The sequence below is a fragment of the Colossoma macropomum genome, unplaced genomic scaffold, assembly GCF_904425465.1.
Source record: "Colossoma macropomum unplaced genomic scaffold, Colossoma_macropomum, whole genome shotgun sequence".
Classification (NCBI taxonomy): domain Eukaryota; kingdom Metazoa; phylum Chordata; class Actinopteri; order Characiformes; family Serrasalmidae; genus Colossoma; species Colossoma macropomum.
The window spans coordinates 11,556,881-11,580,619 of NW_023494786.1; the positions used below are offsets into that span (position 1 = coordinate 11,556,881).

At 40.9% G+C, this 23,739-nt stretch overlaps 1 protein-coding gene across 5 annotated transcripts in view; it reads left to right on the forward strand.

The window, feature by feature from the left end:
- The window catches only part of arhgef12a (Rho guanine nucleotide exchange factor (GEF) 12a), a 63,139-nt gene extending 40,926 nt beyond the window's left edge, over window positions 1–22,213 (forward strand). For 3 of the 5 annotated variants that reach the window (XR_005006298.1, XR_005006310.1, XR_005006316.1), the window contains 27 exons: window positions 628–726; window positions 1,914–1,956; window positions 2,388–2,493; window positions 2,591–2,728; window positions 3,665–3,697; window positions 4,313–4,427; window positions 4,549–4,651; window positions 4,998–5,216; window positions 6,372–6,507; window positions 6,752–6,787; window positions 6,988–7,130; window positions 7,738–7,884; window positions 7,973–8,058; window positions 8,699–8,824; window positions 11,166–11,280; window positions 15,861–15,961; window positions 16,375–16,452; window positions 16,580–16,655; window positions 17,273–17,440; window positions 17,517–17,604; window positions 17,893–17,970; window positions 18,080–18,159; window positions 18,253–18,438; window positions 18,722–18,922; window positions 20,778–20,997; window positions 21,089–21,164; window positions 21,374–22,213. Coding sequence is in view for 1 of the 5 variants with exons in the window: in XM_036560908.1 (XP_036416801.1) it covers window positions 628–726; window positions 1,914–1,956; window positions 2,388–2,493; window positions 2,591–2,728; window positions 3,665–3,697; window positions 4,313–4,427; window positions 4,549–4,651; window positions 4,998–5,216; window positions 6,372–6,507; window positions 6,752–6,787; window positions 6,988–7,130; window positions 7,738–7,884; window positions 7,973–8,058; window positions 8,699–8,824; window positions 11,166–11,280; window positions 15,861–15,961; window positions 16,375–16,452; window positions 16,580–16,655; window positions 17,273–17,440; window positions 17,517–17,604; window positions 17,893–17,970; window positions 18,080–18,159; window positions 18,253–18,438; window positions 18,722–18,926; window positions 20,778–20,997; window positions 21,089–21,164; window positions 21,374–21,384 (3,012 nt within the window). In the remaining 4 variants the exon portion in view is untranslated. Of the gene's footprint in view, window positions 1–627; window positions 727–1,913; window positions 1,957–2,387; window positions 2,494–2,590; window positions 2,729–3,664; window positions 3,698–4,312; window positions 4,428–4,548; window positions 4,652–4,997; window positions 5,217–6,371; window positions 6,508–6,751; window positions 6,788–6,987; window positions 7,131–7,737; window positions 7,885–7,972; window positions 8,059–8,698; window positions 8,825–11,165; window positions 11,281–15,860; window positions 15,962–16,374; window positions 16,453–16,579; window positions 16,656–17,272; window positions 17,441–17,516; window positions 17,605–17,892; window positions 17,971–18,079; window positions 18,160–18,252; window positions 18,439–18,721; window positions 18,927–20,777; window positions 20,998–21,088; window positions 21,165–21,373 lie in introns of all 5 variants that reach the window. The other 2 variants (XR_005006304.1, XM_036560908.1) reach the window with 2 other exon arrangements.
- The last annotated feature ends 1,526 nt before the right edge of the window (window positions 22,214–23,739 follow it).

The following is a 23,739-nucleotide window of genomic DNA, read 5'->3' on the forward strand; positions in this document are numbered from 1 at the left end:
TACATTTATTTATATTGACACTATAGAGGCACATAGGCCTTGTTCAGACTGCCAGCCCAACTTACAACAAACTGATTTTTGATAGTCTGGACAGCAAAAACCCACATGAAATCCGATTTTTGAAAATCGGTCCAAACCACATTTGAAGGTGATTTGAAATGCAATTCAGATTTTACAGATGTCTTTGTCTAGACTCTCAAGTTGGGTTTCATAGTGTCTTTTGCATCACTCGCAACACAACAAACAAGTGTCAAATCCAGAGTGATGGAAGTGCTGTGATTCAAGAGAAGCACTAAAGATTCATGCCTATGCCAGAGAATTTTGAGGAGTTTGGAGAGTGAGATGATGCACCTCCGTCTTTTTGCATCTGCGTTTGAAATCCACGTCACCAGCACAGCTACATAGTTACTGACACCTACATTCTTACCACAGCAACCCATGCAGATAGACTGGTGATGTCTGGACACACCAATCCGATCTGATCACTTGCAAAGAACAGTGCGGACAGTCGTCTCCAAAGATCTGATTTGAGAAACAAATCCAATTTACCTGCAGTCTGAACATAGCCAAAGAGACAATTACAAACACTAGTTTCTGATTTTGTGTCATTAATGTTCTCTTTTTCAGCTTTGTTACCTTTACGCTGACCTCTACAAGCAAACCAACTCCAAAGAAACCCGTCGCATCTTCTTGGACTTTCTCACCTTGTTCATTGACCGGGGGGCTGTGAGTAGAGCTCATTTTCACATCTCTGCTCTTGTCTGTTCTCATCTTCACAGCTTATGTGTCATTACCTGAGTGAGGCAAGTCTGAGCAGCGGCCAGTCCCCACGTGTGTAGCTTTTGTCCTGAGGTGTGTGTGTGTGTGTGTGTGTGTGTTCGTGTTCGTGTTCTTCTAAATCTTATTTCTTCTCTGCTCTTAAGTAATCTCAAGACCAAGAAGCTACATTGCTCTCAGACACAGATGAGAAGTTAGATTCATTTTTTTCCCAAAGCTTTTAGAAGTTTAATCTGACATGAAATTCAGATGTAGCTTAAGAACATTCTGCCCAGGTCTGGCCCAGTCACGTTCGCAGAACCAACTAACGAATCCAAACCCGACTTTAGACCACCAATCAGAAAATGAATTAAACTACAAAAGCACGTGTCTCTTTATTTTTTAAACTTTTATTTTTCTACATCAGTTGAACACAGCAGGTGACCTTTACATTGTGTGAAAAATCACGATGAATGGACCATTACAAAAGGTCCTAAATTGCTTGGAATAAACTCTTTTTCAGGTCAAGTAGGACCTGATTAACTTACGTTAAAAGTAAAGATGATTTTTGCCCTCTTCTGTAAAGTTACCACTATTTTTTTTTGTGGACAGCAGCGATTTGCAATCTGTTTAGTTACCCAGTAGAAACAATGACAGCCGTTCTCAGATGAACAATAAACAAAATCAAAAGAAATAATCTAATTGTCAGCTATGCATTAAGTTTAATTTTACAATAACTTAAGCAGACCAAAAACTATTCAAGGTGGGAGAATGTGATATCTGAACCCAGCCCAAGCCCAACAAATATTTGGGCAAACCCTGATGTAAATAGTCAGGTCACTTTGGGTTCAGACAAATAGTTCGAGCTCTAATAGCTTTCACCCACAACCTCTCAGACACTCTGAGTGAATGAGTTCATCTGTATCTAGTGTTAATTAGTCTTGAAGCACATGGCAGGAGTTTGCTGCTATGAATGGTTTGTTTAGCTGGATTTGGCGCACCTCTTCTGTGATTGTTCTTGGCTGTTTGGCTTCTGAATTAATATACTGTGCTTGCTTCTGCTGACATTTTATAGCTATATCAAATTACAATGCAGATTAATTATTTAATATGAGCCATTTTCCCTGTTCATCTGAAAATTGTTTCTTGTTTAACAGAACTTAAAAGTAGCTGTGCCCGAATCCATCTCTTCTGAACTTGGTAAGTTTGCACTGAGACTACAAATTCTTTTAATACATGTGGGATAATAAACATTGTAGATTGCAGTTGTAATTAGTTGTTTTCGAGTTGTGAGTTACTTGGCTGTAATAAGTTCTTGAAGCATCTCTTGCCGCTGAGAGATTGTTCCCTACCCTGCAGCTTTTCCTATTATGCATTCAGATGTTGTGCATTTGTGTATTTCTTAAAACTGCGGTCTAAGTAATCATTTCTCAGCCCTCCGTGGAAGAGCCGTAATTGCGCTGGGTCTTGCTGTCCGCATAATTATCATGTTAGCTCACAAAGCGCTTACTCATTCAGGCTTCTCTTTGCACGCTACACCAGTTGGAAGCATGGGCCATGTGCTCACAAAAGGAGACCAAATGATGAGTTTACACTATGGTTGCAACTCTGTTTGTGTGCACTGTCCATAGAACGGCGGAGGCCAGAACTGATTCCTGAGGACTTGCACAGACAGTTTGTTCAGACAATGCAGGATGCGCTTCTTCCTGAAGTTCTGAAGATTCTGGAGGACTTTAGGTGAGATTACAGACATTAATATTAGCTTACCAAATGACTTATGTTACTCCTTCAGCAATGAAAGCACTTCAAATTGTGTATGTGTGTGGTCGCGCAGACAGAAGCGTAATATGGGACTGACCCTGGCTGATGGGGAACTGGCTCATCTGGACTCTGAACAAATTAGAGACAGCGCTGCTCTGGAGAGGGAAAGATTCTGCGCCGAGAACATTGTCTCCAAGATAGATGACGTCTTGTAAGGGTCACACTTAGTCTTTCTCAGACCAGGGGTGGGCGGTATGACAATATATCATGATAAATTATTATTTACAATTTTTTCTGAGCTTAACATGGGTGTTTTCAGACTTCAAGAACACTGGCAAATTGCATGTTTTTTTAAAGCAGCTTAGATAGGGGTGGGCAATATAAAAGCACAATCCTTGAAGACATTTCCATGATGCACATTATGTATCACAGTTAGGGCTCTCAGTTTTCAGTTTCAGCGATATCCAGGGAGAGCAACACTGAATGCATGTTCCAACTCCTTCACGATTGTTACACCGCTGTGTTATACCGTGTTTCAGAATAATTGTGATTTTATCAAATGAGCCATCAGTGGATCTTGTTGTCATTTAAAAGCTCTATTTGAATGAAAATGACCCATAGGAACAGCGTGAGACCAGCGGGCCTTCAAGTTGGAACTATCAATGGTTTGAAGGGTCAAACCATGAAAATGCATTAATCGTGGTAAAAATGTGTGAACTTTGACACCACCAATTCCAATTATTTATATTTAGAACAATATATTTATAACAGTTTATATTGTTTATTTCTGAGGTTTGACAAGGTTGAACCGGGAAAAAATCCCCAGTTGTGCCTTATGCAGTAATTTTTCTTCAGCGTTTTACATACTGTGCTACAGTAAATCCAGAAACAGGACTAGTTGTGCTCTTTTTGTGATGAAACATGCTGTTGATCAGTATTCTTTAGTAATGACAATGTTCATGATATACTTAGAAAAGTGTATTGTGATGCAAGTTTCCATGATGGTGAAAAATATAGTCATATTGCCCATCCCTACTCCCAAAGGTCTCTTAGATTTCCCTTTATTAGCTGCATGTTGTCCAGCTAGCCTACCACAGTTTAAAGATTCTGCTTAAACACATTTTCACCTCTCTGTGTTCTGCAACAGGTTCACTTCGCAAGCCTCAGAAGAAGAGAAGTGGTGAGGATAACCTCTTTCATGTCTCTCCTGCACAAGCACTAACCAGACTCATTTACTATAACACTTTAAATCGTGCCAAACGTTATAAACTATAAACAAATATGTATGTAAATTTTAAATCTAGAGTAAGCAGCTTAAGTCAGAGGTGTTGATGTTCTAGCTTTGGGCAAAACACAAGCATAGTAAGCAAAGCACAACTTAGCTGAACGGCTCAGTGAGAGCTCCAGTCTTGCTGCATCTCTCCCTGCTCATTTAGAACAATCTAGGCAAACATATTTGAGCTGCCATCTGGCTCCACTGTAGTCCATATGATTTATGAATGTACAGGACACGTGCAGGGCAAGAGAGAGGAGCAGAGAGCGAGATTGTGACATATGGCAGAAGGCACAGTAAGACAGGAGGGTTGTGGAGCAGAAGGAGATGGCCACATGGAGCCTGCAATGCTCAACAGGCCTGATACTAACAGAGTGCACAGGCTAAATGAGGAAACTCCACATCAGCATGCTTCGGATTCGACTGGGTTTGCCATGCTGGGCCTCTGTTTCTGAATTGTTGAATAGTAAGAGGAGATAAATGAGGACATGTTCTGAAAAGGGCTCCTTTGAATTTTTCCAGCAATACAATACAGTATGTGATCTTCACCTACATGAAGCACCTTGGTGTGAGGAGCAAGGAACAACGCAACCTGGAGTCTAAGCGTGTGCGCATCAATTTTCTCCCCAAAATAAAGGTATGTTTTTTTCTTATCCCCTCTTTTCCCTTCTTGCTCCATTTTAGTTATTAAACTTGTTCGTGATTCTTGATTTCATGGTGATCACCTGAAGCATCACTCTTTTCCTGGATCTGTGCAGAAAAGCAGCAAGCCAGAGAAGGAGGGAGAGGAGAAGGTGAAGAAGCCCCGTTTTAACATCCTGGGACCCTCATTCCGGCCCAACCGCATTGATGCTCCATTCGGTAATCCTGACAGTGCAGCAATTCTCTCAGACAACATGCTTAAGTGCTTAAAGGCATAATGCAACTTGGTCTAAAGTGCTTTGCTGGTTGATCTTTTTTTTTTTAAACTTTTAAACTTTCTAAACTTTATGCTAGAGCCTTGATGTCTGTTTTGACTGGTTCAAAAATCCTCTACAGCGGTAGTTCCCCCCATTGGCTCTAAAACAGTTCCCCCCTGCGCATTTTGTGTTCCCTGCTCTAACACGGCTTGCTAACAAGATGATTTGTTGGTTGAGGTGTATTAGAAATCACTCTAACTTCAGAGGCAGAATTTACAGTTTGTATCTTTATGCTGTGTGTTTGTAAGCAGCAGGGCGTTCTGTGGACGGTAGCAAGCAGAGGCCTCAGAAGCAGCTGTCCCAGCCAGTGATTGGAACATGTGAGCCAGTAGATGGTGTGCGTTTGCGTGGCAGCCAATCTAGCGAGGGCTCCGACTTTACTCAGAATCCTGCTTTCATTGCTGCATCCCCAGGCAGTGCCCCCTACAGCCCTGCCTCAGACACTTCCTTCAGAGATTCAGACTGTGGTAAATACTGCACCTCTTATTTCAAATCAGTAGAGTAATCCTTAGCTACAGGATGTGAGCACTACTGTTCTAGTTATTACATGAGCAGGCTTCAGTCCTGGAGACCATCCCTTACACTTCAGTTTTGTGTTTTACCTGCACCTGAGTCATATGATGAGTCCTTCTTGAACTAAACCATGTATGTTACGGCAGGGAAATCACAAAAATGTGTAATGCATGAGGACTCCACTACTGGAGTGTGGAAAAAGGTTGATGTATGCTGTTATGTGTATTCTGACAAATTTTGATGTGAGATAAACTGAGAAATGTCTTTACATTGTATCTCTAGCTGAAGCCAAGTACAGTAGCCATCTCAATGCAATGCATTAACATTCAAAGCTGTAATGATTATTTAAAAAGTTGTGATAAAATCTATAATTAAAAAATCCATTCGAAAAACTAGACCTTTACCTGTTTTTTTGTTTTTTTTTGTTGGCTGGAGAGGTATCTTTCTGGAGCAGAAAGAAACTTATTTGGATTTCACCAGCAGTAAGACGAGTACAGCAGAGCTTAGTGGTTATTATGGTATACATTATTTGTTGAGTGGCTTAAAGTACTTGAAGAACGTTAAATCTCAAACATGGTCACCCCTCGCTCATTGGCAAGAGGTAACTAAAAGTAGTTTTCATTTTTTAAAACAATATGATGCTTTCCTGCATTACTCATCACATTCAAAGAATCTCAGCAGGCTTTGCAGTACATCCCCGAATTGGGCAGGAGCCCATTGTATAGCATTTTATTTTACTGTAAGTTTTAAAAAAATGTAAATAAAAATAAAATAAATTAATAGGATCCTGCAATCATAAAAAAGCAAGTTAGCAATAAATGTTTTCTTTTTCTTTTAGCATATTTTCTGGTGTTTATAGGAATGTAAATATATACAGTATTTTTAAAAAAACAAAACAACGCTTTACAGATCTGTTTTTGCCATTTGATTAAGTTGTTGTTCCGTGTAATTTCTTGCTAACTTTCCGTGATGCAGATTAAGTGATTTCCATATTTTAATACTGCCACTTATGGTTAATGGTTAACCAGGTACTTGAGTACTCATGTACACCATACTGTAATTTGAGGCATCACTCTTAAGGTTCTTGAGATGATTGTTGTTTTCTCCAGGTGGGAGCCCATCCTCTGTGATTTCGCGACTGACCGAGGGTATGCAAGCAGGAGAGGGCCTGGATGGCCCTTATCCTCCCTGTGATTACATCCCCTACAGCCTGGAGCAGCTGGAAGAGGAGAGGGATGGTGACAGGTACACAGCCAGGATTCTCCCTCTGCTCCAGCACTGCTGTCAAAGCTTTGCTTAGTCATGTCCATCTGATGCTAATTTAATGCCGCCATGCATTTGCAATTCTTCTGTGCAAGTGTAAACTCCTGTACTGCATGGCAGAAAACACTGCATGAAGTCCTGTGTGTGAAATTGATGTAAATGACCAGATGGCTTTGATTGATTCTGTTTGTGTGAGAGGAATGAATAGATCTGTACTGTTTTCTAGACTCCAGGATGTGGGCACGCCTAAGCTGAGCAGGAGGTACTGGCTGATGCATGCTCTTTTCTACTCTGTTTCAATGTTTCATCTTTCAAGCACCTCCACCGTGCCTGTCAAATACTCAATAAACAAATCTAATTAGTTCCAGGTCTGGGATACATCATCATCTCTCATTCAGCCTCATTTTCTCTCTCATTCTCTCTGCCTTTCCATCTTCATCTGCTTTCCTCTTTCTCTCTCAGGCTAGAGGAGGTGCTGAGTGAGGATGATGGCGGTGGCAGCGTTTACTCTGATGTGGATCCTCCGAACTGGCAGCAGCTGGTGGGGCGGGAGGTTTTGGCTGGACTGACTCCTCATGAGATCAAGAGACAGGAAGTCATTAACGGTAGTGTCTCACGGCAGAACAGTAGGGCTTGACGAATTGTGAAGAGAACACAGAGTTTAAAGGCATTGAGAATTCTCACATTCTTAGGATTCATTTGCTATAAACAATGGTTTAAAATTTAGCTTATCGAATAATCATCAGTGATTAGATGGCAGTTTGCTTGATGTTAAAGGGACCTTCTATTAAATGTTCAATTTTTTTGCATAGGCTTTTTTGGAGGCTTTGAATACTTCAGATGTCTGGTTTCTTTTGTCACCACTGTAAATAATTGCTCTCTTGTACTGTAAGAACTTAAGGCTGATGGACACACTTATTTGCATGTATTGTTTTTGCCATGTACTGTTTTTATATATTTTATAATGCCTTTTTAGAGGCTTTGTAGTTTATATTTTTCCAGTAAATTATTAATGACACATTTTAATGCCTTTCTGGTTATGCAAAGCCTGTGTATGGTTTGTTATTAATTTCTTATTGTTTAGCCTTGCTTTAAAATCATAACTTGAATAATTGTAAAAAATAACCAGTAGATTACTAGATGACTGTTTAATTGATAGTGGTAGCCTTTTAGGATGAGAAAATAATTTATTTACATTATGAATCTCCACAGAACTGTTCTACACCGAGCGTGCACATGTACGCATGCTGAAAGTCCTGGATAATGTCTTCTACCAAAAACTGACCCGAGACAATATACTGCCCCCTGCTGACATCAAAAACATCTTCACCAACCTTGAGGAGATCATCCAGCTCCATGGTATGTGTGCTTGCAATGCACGTCATTTGTTTTTCTCTATATCCATTGAGACTAATAGTTCCATATAATCTTCTGTACTAAATTTCAGTGACAATATCGGAGCAGATGGCAGGCATACGCAAGAGAAATGAGTCATCAGTTGTTGACCAAATTGGAGATGATTTGCTGTCTTGGGTAAGTGGCATCTTAACAAGTTACAGTTGTTGACAGGTAGTACATGAGGGAATGCAGACAAACCCGTCTCTTCCATGTTCTAGAGGAGAGGGCAGTGGGTGGTGGATGAGGTTGTTTAAACTGCAGCAACTAAGGATGGGGACCATCATTTGAACCGCTATTCAGATATCCACTTTTTAAACAAATGGTGTTTGAATATCCCAGTGAGAATCATCTTCGTATTATTATGATTGAAAAGCAGAGAGTTTAATATTGAGTTATCACCTGCAGCTGGCATAAAGAGATGATCCATACCTGATCGTTCAGGTGATTTCTGGGTGGTAACTTACACTGTACAAATGTTTTTTTTTGTTTTTTTTTAATATTTCCAAATGTAATTCCAAGTGGATGTAGGTATTTCATTTGACGTGAGTCTCATTACACTTGGCCAAAAACCTACAAGATAATATCAAATTTGTTTCATTTTTCATTTATTCTTTATTCCAAATTACGCATGCATTTTTTAAATCACCAATTAAGTAAATACTAGAATGAAGTTGAATAATGAAAAACCATGCCTATGTACCATGGTACCAGTCTCTCAATGCTACCCCGGTATTGTGACCTCTGCTGTTTCATCTGGCTTGCTTTTCTCTTCCAGTTCAGTGGTGGAGAGGAGGAGAAGATGAAGCGGGCAGTAGGAACCTTTTGCAGCAACCAGCCCTTTGCTCTGGAGCTCATCAAGAGCCGGCAGAAGAAGGACCAACGTTTCATCACCTTCATGCAGGTGAGCAGAAGCCCCTCTGACCCTGGGTCTAGTTCCAGCTCCAGCCTGGTGGGTTGTAATGAACGAGTCAGTGGAGTGAAAGGAGCCTGGTGCATCATGAAGCTGAGAGAATCAGGACAGACAGCAGGGCTCTTTTCAGAAAATTGTACAGAAAGCGAAAACCTGAAACAACCCAGGTTGTTTGACCTTGATGAAGAACAAAAGAAAGTTGATTCTGCACAACACATAGATCAGGTTCAGACATGCCTTTTGTTATTTAGTATTGAGCAGCATGGATGGTGAATAAATGATGTTTGTTCTTGCTCTGTCTAGCTGTGCAGAGTGTTTTATTCAATTGATATGCAAGGAAAATAAAAACAAGGATCTTTTTGCTTGACATGCAAATTCTGTTCTTCTGTGCATTGTGCAGAAAACACGGTTTTCTCTTTTGGCTTATTAGCTTTGACTTCATGAATCTGGTACAAGCCAATAGATAGAGCACCATAATACCATCTGTCGTGCTCTACATCTTCATCCAGAAATGAGTGTTAGAATGCGTTTATATTTGTTGTTCGGTTCCATTGATCTGGACCAAAGCAGAAAATGATGCACTGTTGCATTTTTATTCTGCTTCAATTAGTATTCACACTGACATATTTGACATATTTGTTTACAAGGCTGTAAACGAAAGTTATATGAACAAAAAATCACCAGACAGATTTTATAATGCACATTTTGCGACCACAACTGGGAGAATAGCCAACTCTCTGAACCGTTGATTTATCTGTGATTGTTGGTTTTTATGGGCGTATCATCCTATTATAATCCACAGGAAAAAATGTGTGTTCCTGCGATTTTGCCACAATGTGAAGTGGAGTAAAATGACCGTAACATGCTGCCTTGAGTGGCTTAATCCTTGTATGTGTGTGCGCTGTCAAATGTGTGTATATTGAGAAGGACTTGGAACCTGCCCCACCCTCATTTTAAAAACAAAGCTATGAGTTTGATTGTTAACTACTGATTCAAAGCTCATAAAGAGTTGCATGCACATATCAAAACAGTGTCAGAAAGTCATCTGTTCCATGTACCAAAGAATGTCTACAGAGAGAAGAGGACAGTTCATTCTGTGTATGGTCCAATTATGCTTTAACTGAACCACATCAGTTTAGGTCAGTCCCTGAGAAAACTGGTCTCAGTCCACTTATTTTGCCTGCACCAGAGTTCGAGTGGCTTCTTCTAACAAATCAAACCCACCAAGTAATCACACCAGGATTTGTTTTAAAAATGGTTTAAAAATGTGTTTGTTCAAACCTGCCAAGTGTTAGTGCACCCCTTATGCCTTATCCAAGCTGGATTAGTTTTATCTGAGGAGGTCTGGTAAGCTGGTAAGGTGAGTATTACCCCAGATAGCCCCAATCAAAACGCTGTAGTCCAGATGTTCATGTCGCTTTTAAGATTAGAATTTAACAGATTCAAATAAACAAACAACAATACGCGATTTCCAGTTAATACCACGTAGAATAGCACTAAGGTGTACTTCATTTAACAACTGTTACCCAACCGGTTCAAAATTCCTCTGTCCTGTGAAAAGCACCTTTACATATAGGTAAGACCAAAAATGTTTGAAACCTGTTTTAAACTTGAGGATAAAGGAACCATGCCAGGAGCTCTATTTTAGTGGTTAGCCTTGTCTCCCAATCGCTAAAAAAAACGGAGGGGCCGATGTCAGTCACTAGCATTGGCTATTACATTACCATGAAGTCAGTTCGAACAGGACTTCTATTACTGAAGGAGTGTCGAGTGTGAGGAATTCTGTGAGTGGAAGGTAATTTGTGCTGGAATTATTACTTAGATGACTTATAAAAACTATGGACGTCACAGTATGAAAATCACAGATCTTATCAGTAGTAACTCAAATTACAGCACCTCCCCTGGTAAAACTAATCCAGCTCGAATGTTCCAGCAATCACCTTAATTTTTATCTCTACAGTACAAAATAACGCCTTAAATGCATAGTGTTTTTATAGATCTGTGCGTTTTGTCACTGAAGCACTTTTTGCCTATATAACTGTTCAGAGGAGCATCACTAACAGTGACAGCTTGAAATACAGGGCGTCTGTGCGTCTTTCACCAATGCCATTTTGACTGTGTGCCAGCTACGCCAGTGCAGAAGTATCACTGAGACGTACTCGCAGAAGAGTCCTCCTTGAGTGAAGGACGAGAAGCGCGTTTAAGTTTCATTATGAGATGCCAGAGGCACTCGGCAGAGCAGGAGGTGTGACGTGGGTTGGCGTGGGGTTTTGTCATCCATTAGCATGCGCTGTCCTGAGTGCCATTGTGCCATTGTGTGTTCTGTCTGCAGGAGGCGGAGAGTAATCGGTTGTGTCGGAGGCTGCAGCTGAAGGACATCATTCCGGCCGAGATGCAGAGACTCACTAAGTACCCATTGCTGCTGGAGAATATCGCCAAGTACACCGGTACCAACACCTGTCACACACGTTTTCATTCATATATGGAGCTCTCCAAATTAGTTGAAGCTACGGTCCCATAATAAAAAAAACTTTTTAAAAAAATTAAGTAAACCTTAAACCTTAGATGTTTACAAGGCTTATGAATTGACATACTTTAATGCAAAGCATTACTTGAGATAGTTATAAGCTAAATATATACAAGATCATCATTTACAGTGTACTTTCTGTTGGAAGGTGGCTGCCCCAAACCCTAACCACTAAATTTCAACTTGTGAAAATATTTTTTTCCATATCTTTATTTCATTTAAAGTGAAGTCGAAGGATTTAGATTATTTATTTAAGATTTATTTATTTAGTTAGTTGTGTTGTCAAAAAATGCTATCCCATGCTTAACCCGTTTCATGTCACTACCAAAACTGAGTTTCAGTCCATAGGCAAAGCTTTACCAGAACCCTATATTTTAGAGCCCTCATGGCCACATGATGAGCCGTTAGATCCCATTGTTTTGAAGTAAATGTTTCCCAAAGTCTAAAAATCATTGTGTAACATTTAAGAATAGTCATGTCTGAAACACATTTTCTGCAATAAAGTAAACTTTTATTGTGTTGTAATAAAAATATAATGATTTTTATGTGAGTACACTTGTTCAAGGCTGTATTTTTTAGTCATATACTAACAAGTATTTGAGTTATGCTCAAAATTAGCTATAGCAAATAGAATCTTTAATCATTTATTTTAATGAAATAAGCATAATTACATAATTAATAAGCATAATGTGTTTTTTTTTAACTCTGACTTTAAACCAATTTGGTAGAATGATCCATACATGTGCACTCATGCAGTGTATATACACAGAAAACCTCTACATCTATACTCACTTTATTTACACAGACATACCTATGGTGATCTAACATACTGGCGCTCATACACTTTTACTTGACAAATTTCTCTAGTATACGCTAACTACACTTAGATCCACACCAACGATTTGCTACTGGTTTGACTAATACTGCTAACTTAACTAACATATGGTTTGATTGTCATGGTCCAAGGTCTTAACCCAGAAGTATATGTAAAGTAAGTGTGCAAACACAATTGACAGTGCATGGACAGTGCTTTAAAAACACCTGGTCCTGCTGTACAAACTGTAAAAAATGTGTGTTCTTAGGTTACTGTGGCAGTTGAAACACTCAGTACTCAAGGAGGTGATAGAAGACATATATGAGCATCTGTGAAAAGAGTCTGCTGCTATTCCAACAGTCACAACTACTAAATGTACATGTGTAAATGTGTGACAGTAGAGGAGTGTGTGGTGCTTAATTTGTTCTTTTAGAATGAAGAAGCAATTATATATCAATTTTGTATTATGAAAGGAAATCAGTTCTGTAAGAGACTCGTCAAACTGCCAGTCAGTCAAGACAGTTGGGCAGCAGAAAGCACGTTTTTAAACACAACAGCATGCGAAACAGTTTCCATTGCTCAAAGCATTTGTGTTCACGTACTTGAGTGAAGTATGTTTCAGGCCTTGGCAGTTCATGTCACCTTGCAAAATGGGCATAACCAAAGCTAGTCCAGAAGATTGGTGACCCATGAATGCATTTAGAGAGCTAGCTGACTAACCATAAACAGTAATGACACAAATGTGACCCTAATTATATCCCAGCATGTAACATTAAGAATTACATAATTGTGGGAGTGCAGTGCTGTACAAAAAAAAATGTACATGCCAGACATGACTTGTGTACAGCTGTAATTAGACAAGGAGCTAACATAGAAGTTAACAAGCTGGCTAACTAGCCTTCAATAAACAGTAAAACCGGAAGTGAACATAGTTATATCAGATAACTATATACTTGGCACAGTGTAGTGGTACACACTGATGCATAGCAAAAGCAATGGTGCGGACAGTGGTAGGTGTGAATTGCATGCAGCTGTGCTTAGTCGTTGCTAACATCACAGTTAGCAGGCTGGCTAACTCGTCTAACACAAGGGCTGCAAACCAAAATTAAAGACATTAATACAGTTTCCTGACTGACTACACATCATGCAGTCTCACTTTCATGTGTTTACTTATAGCCAGTGGGGAAGAAATGTGCTGGTCAAATCAGTGTTTCATCTGTTTTAGAGGTTCAGGGCTGCTATGTGAAGCCCTGTCCCTTCGGAGGTCAACACAGCCAAAATAGCAGGGCCAAAGGCCCTTTTCACATTTCCACATTTTTTCTGCTGGAAGTACTGGTTGCAGCATTACGCAACAATAGTAAGGCAATAGCAGAATTTCTTTTACTCTGCGTTTGTTTACTTTGTTTCTTTCACACACACACACACACACACACACACACACCCACCCCTATACATACCCATATATGTATGGGGTAAACTAAGATGGTGCGTGCCTATTCAAGTCAATAGGGTGAAGAAAGACTGGGCAGCTGCCTGAACAAATTCTTGAATCCTCTATGTATTTCCTTTGCTTTGGAGGTTCAGTCATAGAATTTGAATTCAGGAGAATTGCCACTATAATGTCTTCTGGGTTTGTCAGACACAAGAGGGCACTCCTAAGCGAGTCTAAAATTAATATGTGGCTTTCATTCAAAATCATTCATTGAAGTAATGTCCGTACAGGCATCAGAATGTAACTGCTACATTATTTAATGTACTGCTACATCTAGTCTCTATCCACTGTATGAGTCTCCATTACAGTAAACTGGGGCTGTATCACTTGAGATGGCAGCTGCTGATTTAACCCTTAAATTACTACAGATATACAGTTGGATGTCACATTTACAGTTTGAGCGTTCTTGTGTTGTGAGTTTATTCATTAGGTCACAGTAACCAACCAAAAACACTATCGGCCCAAGGGGAATTCTCCCAACTCTCGCTATCACCCACTTTGGCACTGAGTAAGCCCATGGATGCAGTTTTTTTCAGATGCATTGCCTGTGTTAAACGCTGGCTCGACGTTGTCACTTTCTATAGATTCCGTTGTCTCATCTGTTTTATTTTTTTCTTCCTTTTTTCCCCCCGAGTGCTCACTGCTGGGACCTGTAAGCCATGAAAGTAGCCAATCATGGGTTCACTCTGCTTTTTTTCCCGCTCCCACCCCCCTTTACATCCAGTAGGGAGCCGATTTGAGCTTCATTAGGTGCCCTTATACAATTGCTTGATTAAAGAAATGCATAAATATGTGGATAAAAAAAAATAAAAATATTGTTAAAGGTAAAATCACAACCGTGTTTTGAAAATGTAGTGAGTTAAAATTACAGATCTTTCCTTTAAAATCTAGTGAGTAAAAGTAAAAAGTATTAACTGACAGAAATGCTGAAGTAAATTACAGATACCTAAAAAATTACATAAGTACAGTACCAAAGTACTTGTACTTCGTTACTTACCAGTTCTGGAGGTTAGCACATTCAGATTAAAAGCGGTATTGTTTAAAGACATTAATTGGCCTGGCAAAGTTCACCAAGGTTGAATTCTTTAATGCTTAATTGGTCATTGTAGCAAATACCATTGAATACATTGAAATGAGTGAATTTTGCTCTTGAAAATCCGCAAGCAAACTCGACTGTGACTTGGCCTTTATTCTTTTCAATGCTCTTTGCAGTTAAGCAGTTAGTTTTGCTGGTATCAGCAGCTGTCACACACACATGCCATGCATGCTTTTTACTTTCTTACACATGTACAGTAATGTATGGGTAGACACAGCCACACCTGCACTTTTTTTTTTAAAACCTAATACACACAAATAGTGATATAATGCATTCACAGATGTCTTATTGCACAGACAAATGATCTAGTGCACACAGTCTTCTCACCTGTACTCGCATTTAATGATCTCTCTCTCACTGTTGTTCTTACTCAGACATGTGTATGGAATATTGATCTAGTGCGCACTCACACGTTCGTTCTTCTCACCAGCATACACACATGCAGTGATCTCTCTTTCTCTCACGTGCGCTCTCATACAATTCCTCATTCTCACCCAGTCTGGCACCCTGTGCTATCTGAGTGCTCCTCTGGTGGTATAACGTGGTGAGATCAGCGTCAGTGAAGGCTCCGTCCTTCCTCTGGCCTGCTGCTGTGCTGTTCAGCCCACGTGCCCTGCTGTGGCGGCTTCAGCAAGGGCTGCCAGAGGACGCTCCTGACCCATCCCAGCTCAAGCGGGAGCCTGCAGAGGCTCAGCCATTTCCACCCCAGCTCACAGTAATGAAGGCTTATTCAGGGGGCCAATTCTGGATGTTAGCTAACCGTTACCGAATTACAGCTGGACTCTTCTTAAACAGAGATTATCGTTTCCAAATTTTTCAGAAAAGGCATAATATACGTTTTGGGAGAACGGTTTGGAGCATTTGGCCCAGCTCGTTTAATCTTGGCTCACTTGACATTCCGAAAGAACCAAAATGAACATAAAATATATCCTGCAATTAAGGAGAGCTAATGCCCTCTTATTTGTCTTAGCCTGGGAATGGACTCTGTTGTAGCAATCTGTTCATGCACTAGGGAAATATGAGCCATTTGGCTCGCCTGTTTCTTCTTGGACACCACATCTATCTCGTGTTTCAGTGTGTGTGCCTGTTTGCCTGCAGATGACATTGAGGAGAAAGACAAGGTGAGGAGGGCGGCTGATTGCTGTCGGAAGATCTTGAACCACGTAAACCAGGCAGTGAAAGAGTCAGAGAATACACAGGTAAGCAATTTGTCCTGATTGAGCTGCCATTCTCTCCTTACTTACCAAATACATGATGACACAGTCAGTTTGTAACCTCAGATTAACCCTGAATTGTGTCTCCACTGTGGTTTCCAATTGCAGCAGACATTGGTCTGAATGAAACTGGGCATCTGTTCTTGCATCACCTTTATATAAAGGAATTCACTGACTTCTCCCATTCCCATACCATTCAGACCTTTGTGCAGTTGTGTAAAAAGGCTCAGTGAATGCATTCTTGTTTTTTATTTTCTTTGTTGAGCTTATTTTTAAATTCCATGCATTTTTCATGATCATCTCATGAGGTGATGCAATGACACTTTTTCAGTATGCTGAGTGTATCTGATGTGTCACTGGTAAAATCTTTTGTTTGTGTGGTTGTATGTATTATTCAGCGGCTGGAGGACTACCAGAGACGCCTGGACCTCTCCTCACTGAAGCAGAGTGAGAATCCACTCATCTCCGAATTTAAGGTCAGCCATACTAAAACTCAAGCTTGGATCAGAGCTCGGATATATATGCAGCGATGACAAGTTTGTTATGCACTGTATTGTGCATTTCAGGTCACATAACATATTCTAACTGTTCTTTTTGTATCAGAATCTGGATCTAACCAAGAGGAAGCTGATCCACGAAGGTCCGCTGACCTGGAAGTTGAACAAAGACAAGACTGTTGGTAGGTTACTGTGAGATTACTATACACACTATTCGTTGTGCTGTAGGACAAGGCAAGTTCATTTATAAGGGCATTTCAGAAACGCGTGCAGTTTTACATAATATACACTTCATTACTTTGTGGATACAGTTTGTGCCACAACATCCTATGTCCTTGACAACAGAGAACAGTTGGTCATACAAGACGGTGAATTCCATTATTTATTTTAGTTGTGCTTTGCACTTTATTACTGTTGTTTGTGAATTTTTTCACAATTTCAAAAACTGGCTACAGTTGGCATGAGCATGATGGCAGGTCCTTTCCTTTCTGCTTCTGTTGTTTTGCTGCATTCTGTGGATGTCATGCTTTCACATGTTATCAAACCTGTACGAAAGCAGCATTTAGGTGGTGTATCCTCTCTTGATACTTGCCATGAACAGAGATGATCAATTTAATGTCCAAAAACTCGAATAAAAACCATGAAAAGCAGTGCTTTTTTTGACCATTATCAACCAAAAAAAATTGAGTGGCTGAAATTTTAGTGCATCCCTACCTTACATAAATAAAAGCAAAGAGATGATCTCGTGTGCTACAGTACAGTAATATCTGTGTGATGATGTGCGTGTTTGTGTGTTCAGAGTTATACACTCTGCTCCTGGAGGACGTCCTGGTCCTGTTGCAAAAGCAGGATGAGAGACTAATTCTGAAATGCCACAGTAAGAACCGGGCCGGCACTGTCGACACTCAGCACATCTTCAGCCCTGTCATCAAGCTCAGCACTGTACTGGTCCGTTCTGTGGCCACAGGTGAGCTTTCCCAAGACACACATACTCAATACGTGAATGAAGAATGGCACCAGTTAACACATCTCTCTACAAACAGATAACAGATCCTTCTTTGTGCTCTCCATGTCGGACAATGGAGCCCAGATCTATGAGCTGATGGCCCAGACAGTGTCTGAACAAAGAACGTAAGTATTTCTTCACTTCTCCAGCTCTTCTTCCCTCTCTCTCTCTCTCTCTGTCCCTTTCTTCGTATCTATATCTCTAATTTTTTTCCCCATCTAATAACCCCCCCGACAAAAAAACAAAAAAAAAAACAAACTAGCAGTGTTTATTCCAACTAGTTTTGATATTTGAGTTTCTGTAAGGATCAAGCATATGGAAATATGAAACATTTGAAAACATGTTTTAGTATTCAAAAATAGCAGAAAGAAATCATGTTGGATGAGTAATACAGGCTTCGCTCTCTCCCTCAGGTGGCAGAGACAGATCACTCAACGAGCAGAGGTGATGAAGGCCAAACCCCACACTGTCATTCCTCTGCCTCAGTCTGCGTAAGTCTCCTACCCCCCGCTCACTGCAGGCTCACTATATTGAGTAATTCAGACACTCACTCATTCTTTCATTCTTTCATTCATTCATTTATTTGTCTATTTATTTAAGTGGGGAAAGAGACAGCATGGAGGTTGGTAAACCCAATAAAGGCCCAGAGCGCACATCATCTGGCAGCATGCGGCCCTCAGGTATCTTCAGCACTCTGTCTTTGCATTGATGATACTAACTGGCTCCTCCCATTCTCAGTCACTGTGCATCTGGCCTGTGGTCCGTTTTCTCAGATAAAGTTCGTGGCAGGACGTCTGTTGCCCTGCACGGCTCCAGTCCCACCTCCAACCCTGAGGAAGAAGAGCAGAGTCATGACACTGGTCGGGAAGAAGGCTCTTATCTGGACTCAGAGCTGCTGGACGGCCGGGACGCATACTCTCTGTCCTCTTCCAGCAGAGCTGAGGAAGCCCTGAAAACCTGTGAGTGGCATAAAAAAGACACACGTGCCCACCCACACACGCACACTTTTTTTTCTTTTTTTTTTTTTTTAAATAAATAATGCAAAATACTACACCTTGTACACAACAAAATGTTGTTGAGACATTGCAAGCACAGCTCCAGAGGGATCTAGAACAAAGCACCAGTCTCAAACTCAAGATGTGGAGTGCTTGAGGGAAGCCTGGGAATAGCAAAGTGTTTTGCTGTGACTTACATAAGATGTAAGGATTGTGCACGTGTTTGTGTTCTGATCTGCTTTCTCAGTGGCTGCACTGAAGCAGGTGCTGGTGACCCAGCTCATGGCCCATGATGATGGGGAGCGACTGGGTCGGCCGCTCGGCGGGCGTCTCCTCAGGACAACGTCTCTGCGCACACCCGTGGAGCACAGCTCAGGTCGTTCGGCCTGCAGGGCACAGGACGCTGCTTCAGGTGACACTGGCTTCTACGAGGGCTCGGAGGACTATGGTGAGTGGGTGCTACTAGCACCTGTTTGTTTAAAGGGAACAGACTCTGTCGTTGCAGAACTAAAACTAAACTCTGAGAGAAGTAGCACCATAACATGTAAATAAAATGTGTGAATTAAGCTTAATTCCAGTAGCTTTAAGGAATAGACCTCTGAAATCGTGTCGTCATTTTGTAGTTGTAGTCATGCCCATATTGGGAGCTCCAGGTCTAAGCTGGTATTCTCTGTGAACCAGCAACCTCACCATAATACCCCACAGAAACCAGCAAGCTCTGCCAAATGTTGTTAAGTTGCTTTGGAAATAGCAGCCAACAGTTCAAGTAGCTGGTGTTGGTAACAGTGTTGAAGTACAGTAGTAGACTTACTTTCATGCCATGTTATTTTAGTGCATAGGAGTGGTAGCTTGATTTATGCTGCATTATTAGTACTTTGACCGTAAATTAAAAAAGTATAGGGCACAACTGAGGAGATTTTCAAAAACGCCATTTGTTTGTGTCATAGAGAAAACCTGCTTAGATCCAGAGATCCTAATGTGAGCAAGACACAGACTACAGGTTCACGCAAGACTTCAGAGGTTATTTAGTGAAAAAAGTGGTTATGTTGTCCCTCTTTGAAGGCTGTTTGGTATGAATTGCACAGAGTTAGTAAGTAGTCTCATATAAACTTGCTTATGTGGTTTCTGACACTGTATGACATGCTGTTATCAGGCAGGCACTATTACCGTTTTTAGCCATGTGACTTGCTTTAGCCATTTTATAGACAATACTGTTTCATATGCTGTCTGAAACCACATAAGCAAGTCTACTTGAGATTAGATGAATAATGTGACTGTTATGTAGTGGGTTATGATCTTTCATTACTTGGTAGCCATTAGCTTCATAAGTCTATTGCAAAACTGAAGAAATAACTTTGACACCAAATGCCATGGCTGATGAACTGCTTTTGGGGCAGCAAAGCCATTGGTTCAGTCGAGGGCTGTCTCTCAGACATTAAGTCTTCACGCTGTGGCGAAATTTACCATTTTGAATGATGTGTGCCATTCTCGTGAATCCTGTAGATTTCATAACTTTTTAATTGTGCGAAGGAAGAATCTGCTGCCAACAGAAAGTTTTAAGAGAGAGAATCTCTTCTCTCCCCCAAACACAGCAAAGCAGCAGGTCATGGTCCTCATCTGGCCAACCCATAGATATAGTATTTCATTTTTATTGGCCAATCAGAACTAAAGTAGCTTTGCAGAAACGTGAAAAAAAGAGATACATTTGGTAACAGGTGAAGTTGGTTTCTTTTTCGCATATTCAGGTTTCTTTCTTATCCACCTTCAAACGCTGGGCACTATAGTTAATATGTGAAAATGATGATTGTTTGCCACCAAGATAATCAGCTACCCGTCCGTATGTCTGAAATTGATTTGGTTGATTTCTGTGGAGTGCAGTAACCACTATGAGAGCTTAAGCACATCACAACCATCAGGATCCAAGTACAACATGCCATTTTGGAGCCAACAGAACACAGATAATGGGCAAAGTGACTTCTGTTTATAATAGATGGCTCTCACAAAGTCTGCCAGATTTTATACATATTGAGTTTTTGACCTTGCAACAGAGTTTTAACACCTAGTAAACAGTACAATTTTTGAATCATGACGTACTTAAATTCAGTTTAATTCAGTTAACTAAGTTCCACAGAAATTACCCATGTATTTTAGTCTCAGAATGCATAAGAATGCACCATGTTAAAATTAGTAAAATTTCTTCTAGGAACAAAACTGCTGGACCCCACTACAGGGGATTGTTTTCTGAATTTGTCACCTTTTTCGCTCTTCTTAAGTTTTCGTGTGTATGTGTGTGTGAATGACAGCAGTTATCTGGTGCTGGAGGGCTATGGTGGTTCTGGAGAGAGCAGTACTGATGATGATGTGCAGGTTGGGGGGATGGAGCTGGGTTTGTCCCGCGGCTGTGCTGCTGACTCGGGCATCAGCCTCAGGTTCTCTTCAGCCTCTGTAGAAAGCATGTGCCGCCTCAGCCGGCAGGTCCTTACACACCTGCGCGACCTGCAGGCCAACCTCAACCACCTTAAGGTCTGTCCACATTCAAAACAGCTCTGCTTAAGTTGAAAGAAAAATTGTGAAACGTGTTGACAGGACTATTAACTCTGGATTGATTTTTCAGGAGGTGGAGAGCAGGTATTACAGCATGTTACGGCAAAGGCATGCAGAGTCATCAGCAGACACTGGGGAGAGCAGAGGTGCAGTACACTATGTTTAGCATGAGCATGCACGTGTAACTTTGCAGTTATAATAGTAAATAATAACAGTAGTTTTATGTTGTACTTTAACTACACAGATTTACTTTTTATTATTATTATTATTGTTTACAAAAAAAAAAATTATCTGTAAACACACAGTTGATTTTTCATTTTGTATTTCATGTATCCATCTCTTTTACCACCCCCAGATAAGAAATAGAGCTGTGGAAGTTCCTTGGCTCCAATCATTCTGAGGGCACTTTACCAGTCTATGCTGAGCTCCGCCTCCAGTCTGTCCTGCTAACCTCTTGGCGCTTCTGCCCGACAGAGAGAGAGAGATTATGAAAGAAGAGGGTGATTAAGTGAAAGGGGAGGGTGTTTGGAATGCTCTGTCTGCACAAAATTATCAGGGAAGACGGACAGTCCTCAGCCTTTCTTGTTCCTGCAGCATGATCCTTAGTTCAGCCAGAACGGGCTGTTCTGTCCCAGTCTTTCCAGCAGTTTTAGCTAGAGAAAAAAAATAGTGATGGCAAAATATACAAGTACATATAAATATATATAAATATATGTATAACACAAGACAAGAAGACAGAAAAGATTTTTTAAAGTAATGCTGTAAGAAGTTTTTTGTTTTTAAATCTTGGATGTATTTATTTTACATTTTTTTTCCAAAGTTTCTTGCATGCTTTTTCAGGCCAAGCTCCTAGGTTGTTACATCTGTCAGTAAATGGCTCGTAGGTTTCAGGACTGCCAGGAACAAGGACTTGGGTTTTGGGCCTACAGTGTATGATCACAAATAAGCAAATCCACGGCAGTAATTCCGTCCTCTCCCAGGCTCCTCTGCACATGGTTCATGGTTTGTGCTGGACTCCTCTGTCCTCCTCTTCGTCCTCAAGAGGAGAGCCAGAGCTCCAGCTGAGAAGATGAAGAGAGCATGGATCCCAAACATTCCTGACACACAGCGAAGTCTAATAACTGCTACACAAGCAGAATATATAACCTTTGAGTTGGCTAGTGATGCAAAATGTGGAAATAAAGATGCAACGACACACTGTTTTTTTCTGCTTTCTTTGCATGCAGTTTGGGATAAAGTAACAAGTTCAGTGATCAAAGCTTTTCATGCCCTGTTGTGTCCAGTTGTGTAGGACGCCACACTTGTCATCATCAAAAGCCCACAAGCCTGTGACCTATAAATGCCAACAAGCACAGACCATAGGGAAATTTGCAGCTTGCTGTCCCAGTTTAGGGCACAGTTTGTGTTATATCAGCATACTGCAACTTGTTTTTGATATAACCCTCCTCCTGTTTGTTAAAAGTTCTTAGTAGATAGTCAGCATTTGTGACCAAATTTCTAGACCAGGAGCATTTTTATTGCTTCACTGTTTTAGTGCCCTTGTTTTTTAACCTTCTTTTAAGAACATTTTCATCACAAGTGTAGTACGTATGTTAAGGACATAACAATACATTATCCACTTTGTCAGTGGTAGGCCAGTAGGGGGCAGCCGGCTCCTGCTTTCTGGCGAGAGACTGCTGGTACACCCTGAAGGCTGCAATGACATCAGTGTTTCTGGTTCAGCTGGTTTCTTCTCTTAGCTTACCTTATCCAAAGCATTCACAGAAGCATGTATAGCACAAATACAGTACCAGCTTTGTTTTTCCAATTAGTTACAGTGATTCATTACTGCGAACTGCCTCCTCAAAGACATTGTCACAGTATTCACCAGTAATATTCTCTTCAAGCCTGTGTCACAATTGTCTAACGCAGTTTTACAGAAGACCCTCCCTCCCTCTTGTCTTTGTGCTCTCTCTTTCTCAGAGGGTAATGCAGGGAACTAGGTAACCTGTGAATCTCTGTGGTCGCTGTGACACGACTGCTCTTTGTTGCTTCTCTTCAAGACATGTTGCAATTAAGTGGGGACAAGCAGAAAGAAGGGCATAATGGATTGTTGCATTCTCCACATGCACTGGTCAATTATCTAATTAAACCTGGAAGGTGGGAGAGGACTGTGGTGTCACTTCTCTTTCTGTCCCCTAGCAGGTCACCTAGACCTAGGCTGGAGCATCACTGTGGTGGCTGCTAATACTTTTTCTTTTCTCTGAGGAGACTTCGCACACTCCCTCTGTCTCATGCACTCAGATCTGCTTTGGAAATCAGTTCTGACACGGCGTGTCTTGGAACGTCCAAAAGTTTGGACGTAAATATCTCCCGTCTTGTCCTTAAACCTTGACTCAAAAACAAATGCAGTCATTTTATTGTAGCTCCTAAGCTGCTGCTGTGGGAACAAGGAGGATCAAGTCATTGCTGCTGCTGCTACTGTGTGTGTGTGTGTACATTGGTCTTCTGTTCTGCTGTGTGTGCATGTGTGAGAGCATCAGTCTTCTGCTTCTGCGGGGGCTTTGTGCAAACCTTGAGTCATCGAATGCCATGTTTACCAGTGAGGCTTTCGTGCATTTGCTCCTAATTTGTGCTTCAATTTTCCCCTGAAGGCGAGCTAATGCTTCCCGAACGCTTTCAAGCCACCCCACTGTTCTCCTGTGTATGAGAGGCAGGACAAAAGCCGTGCCCACGTAATTC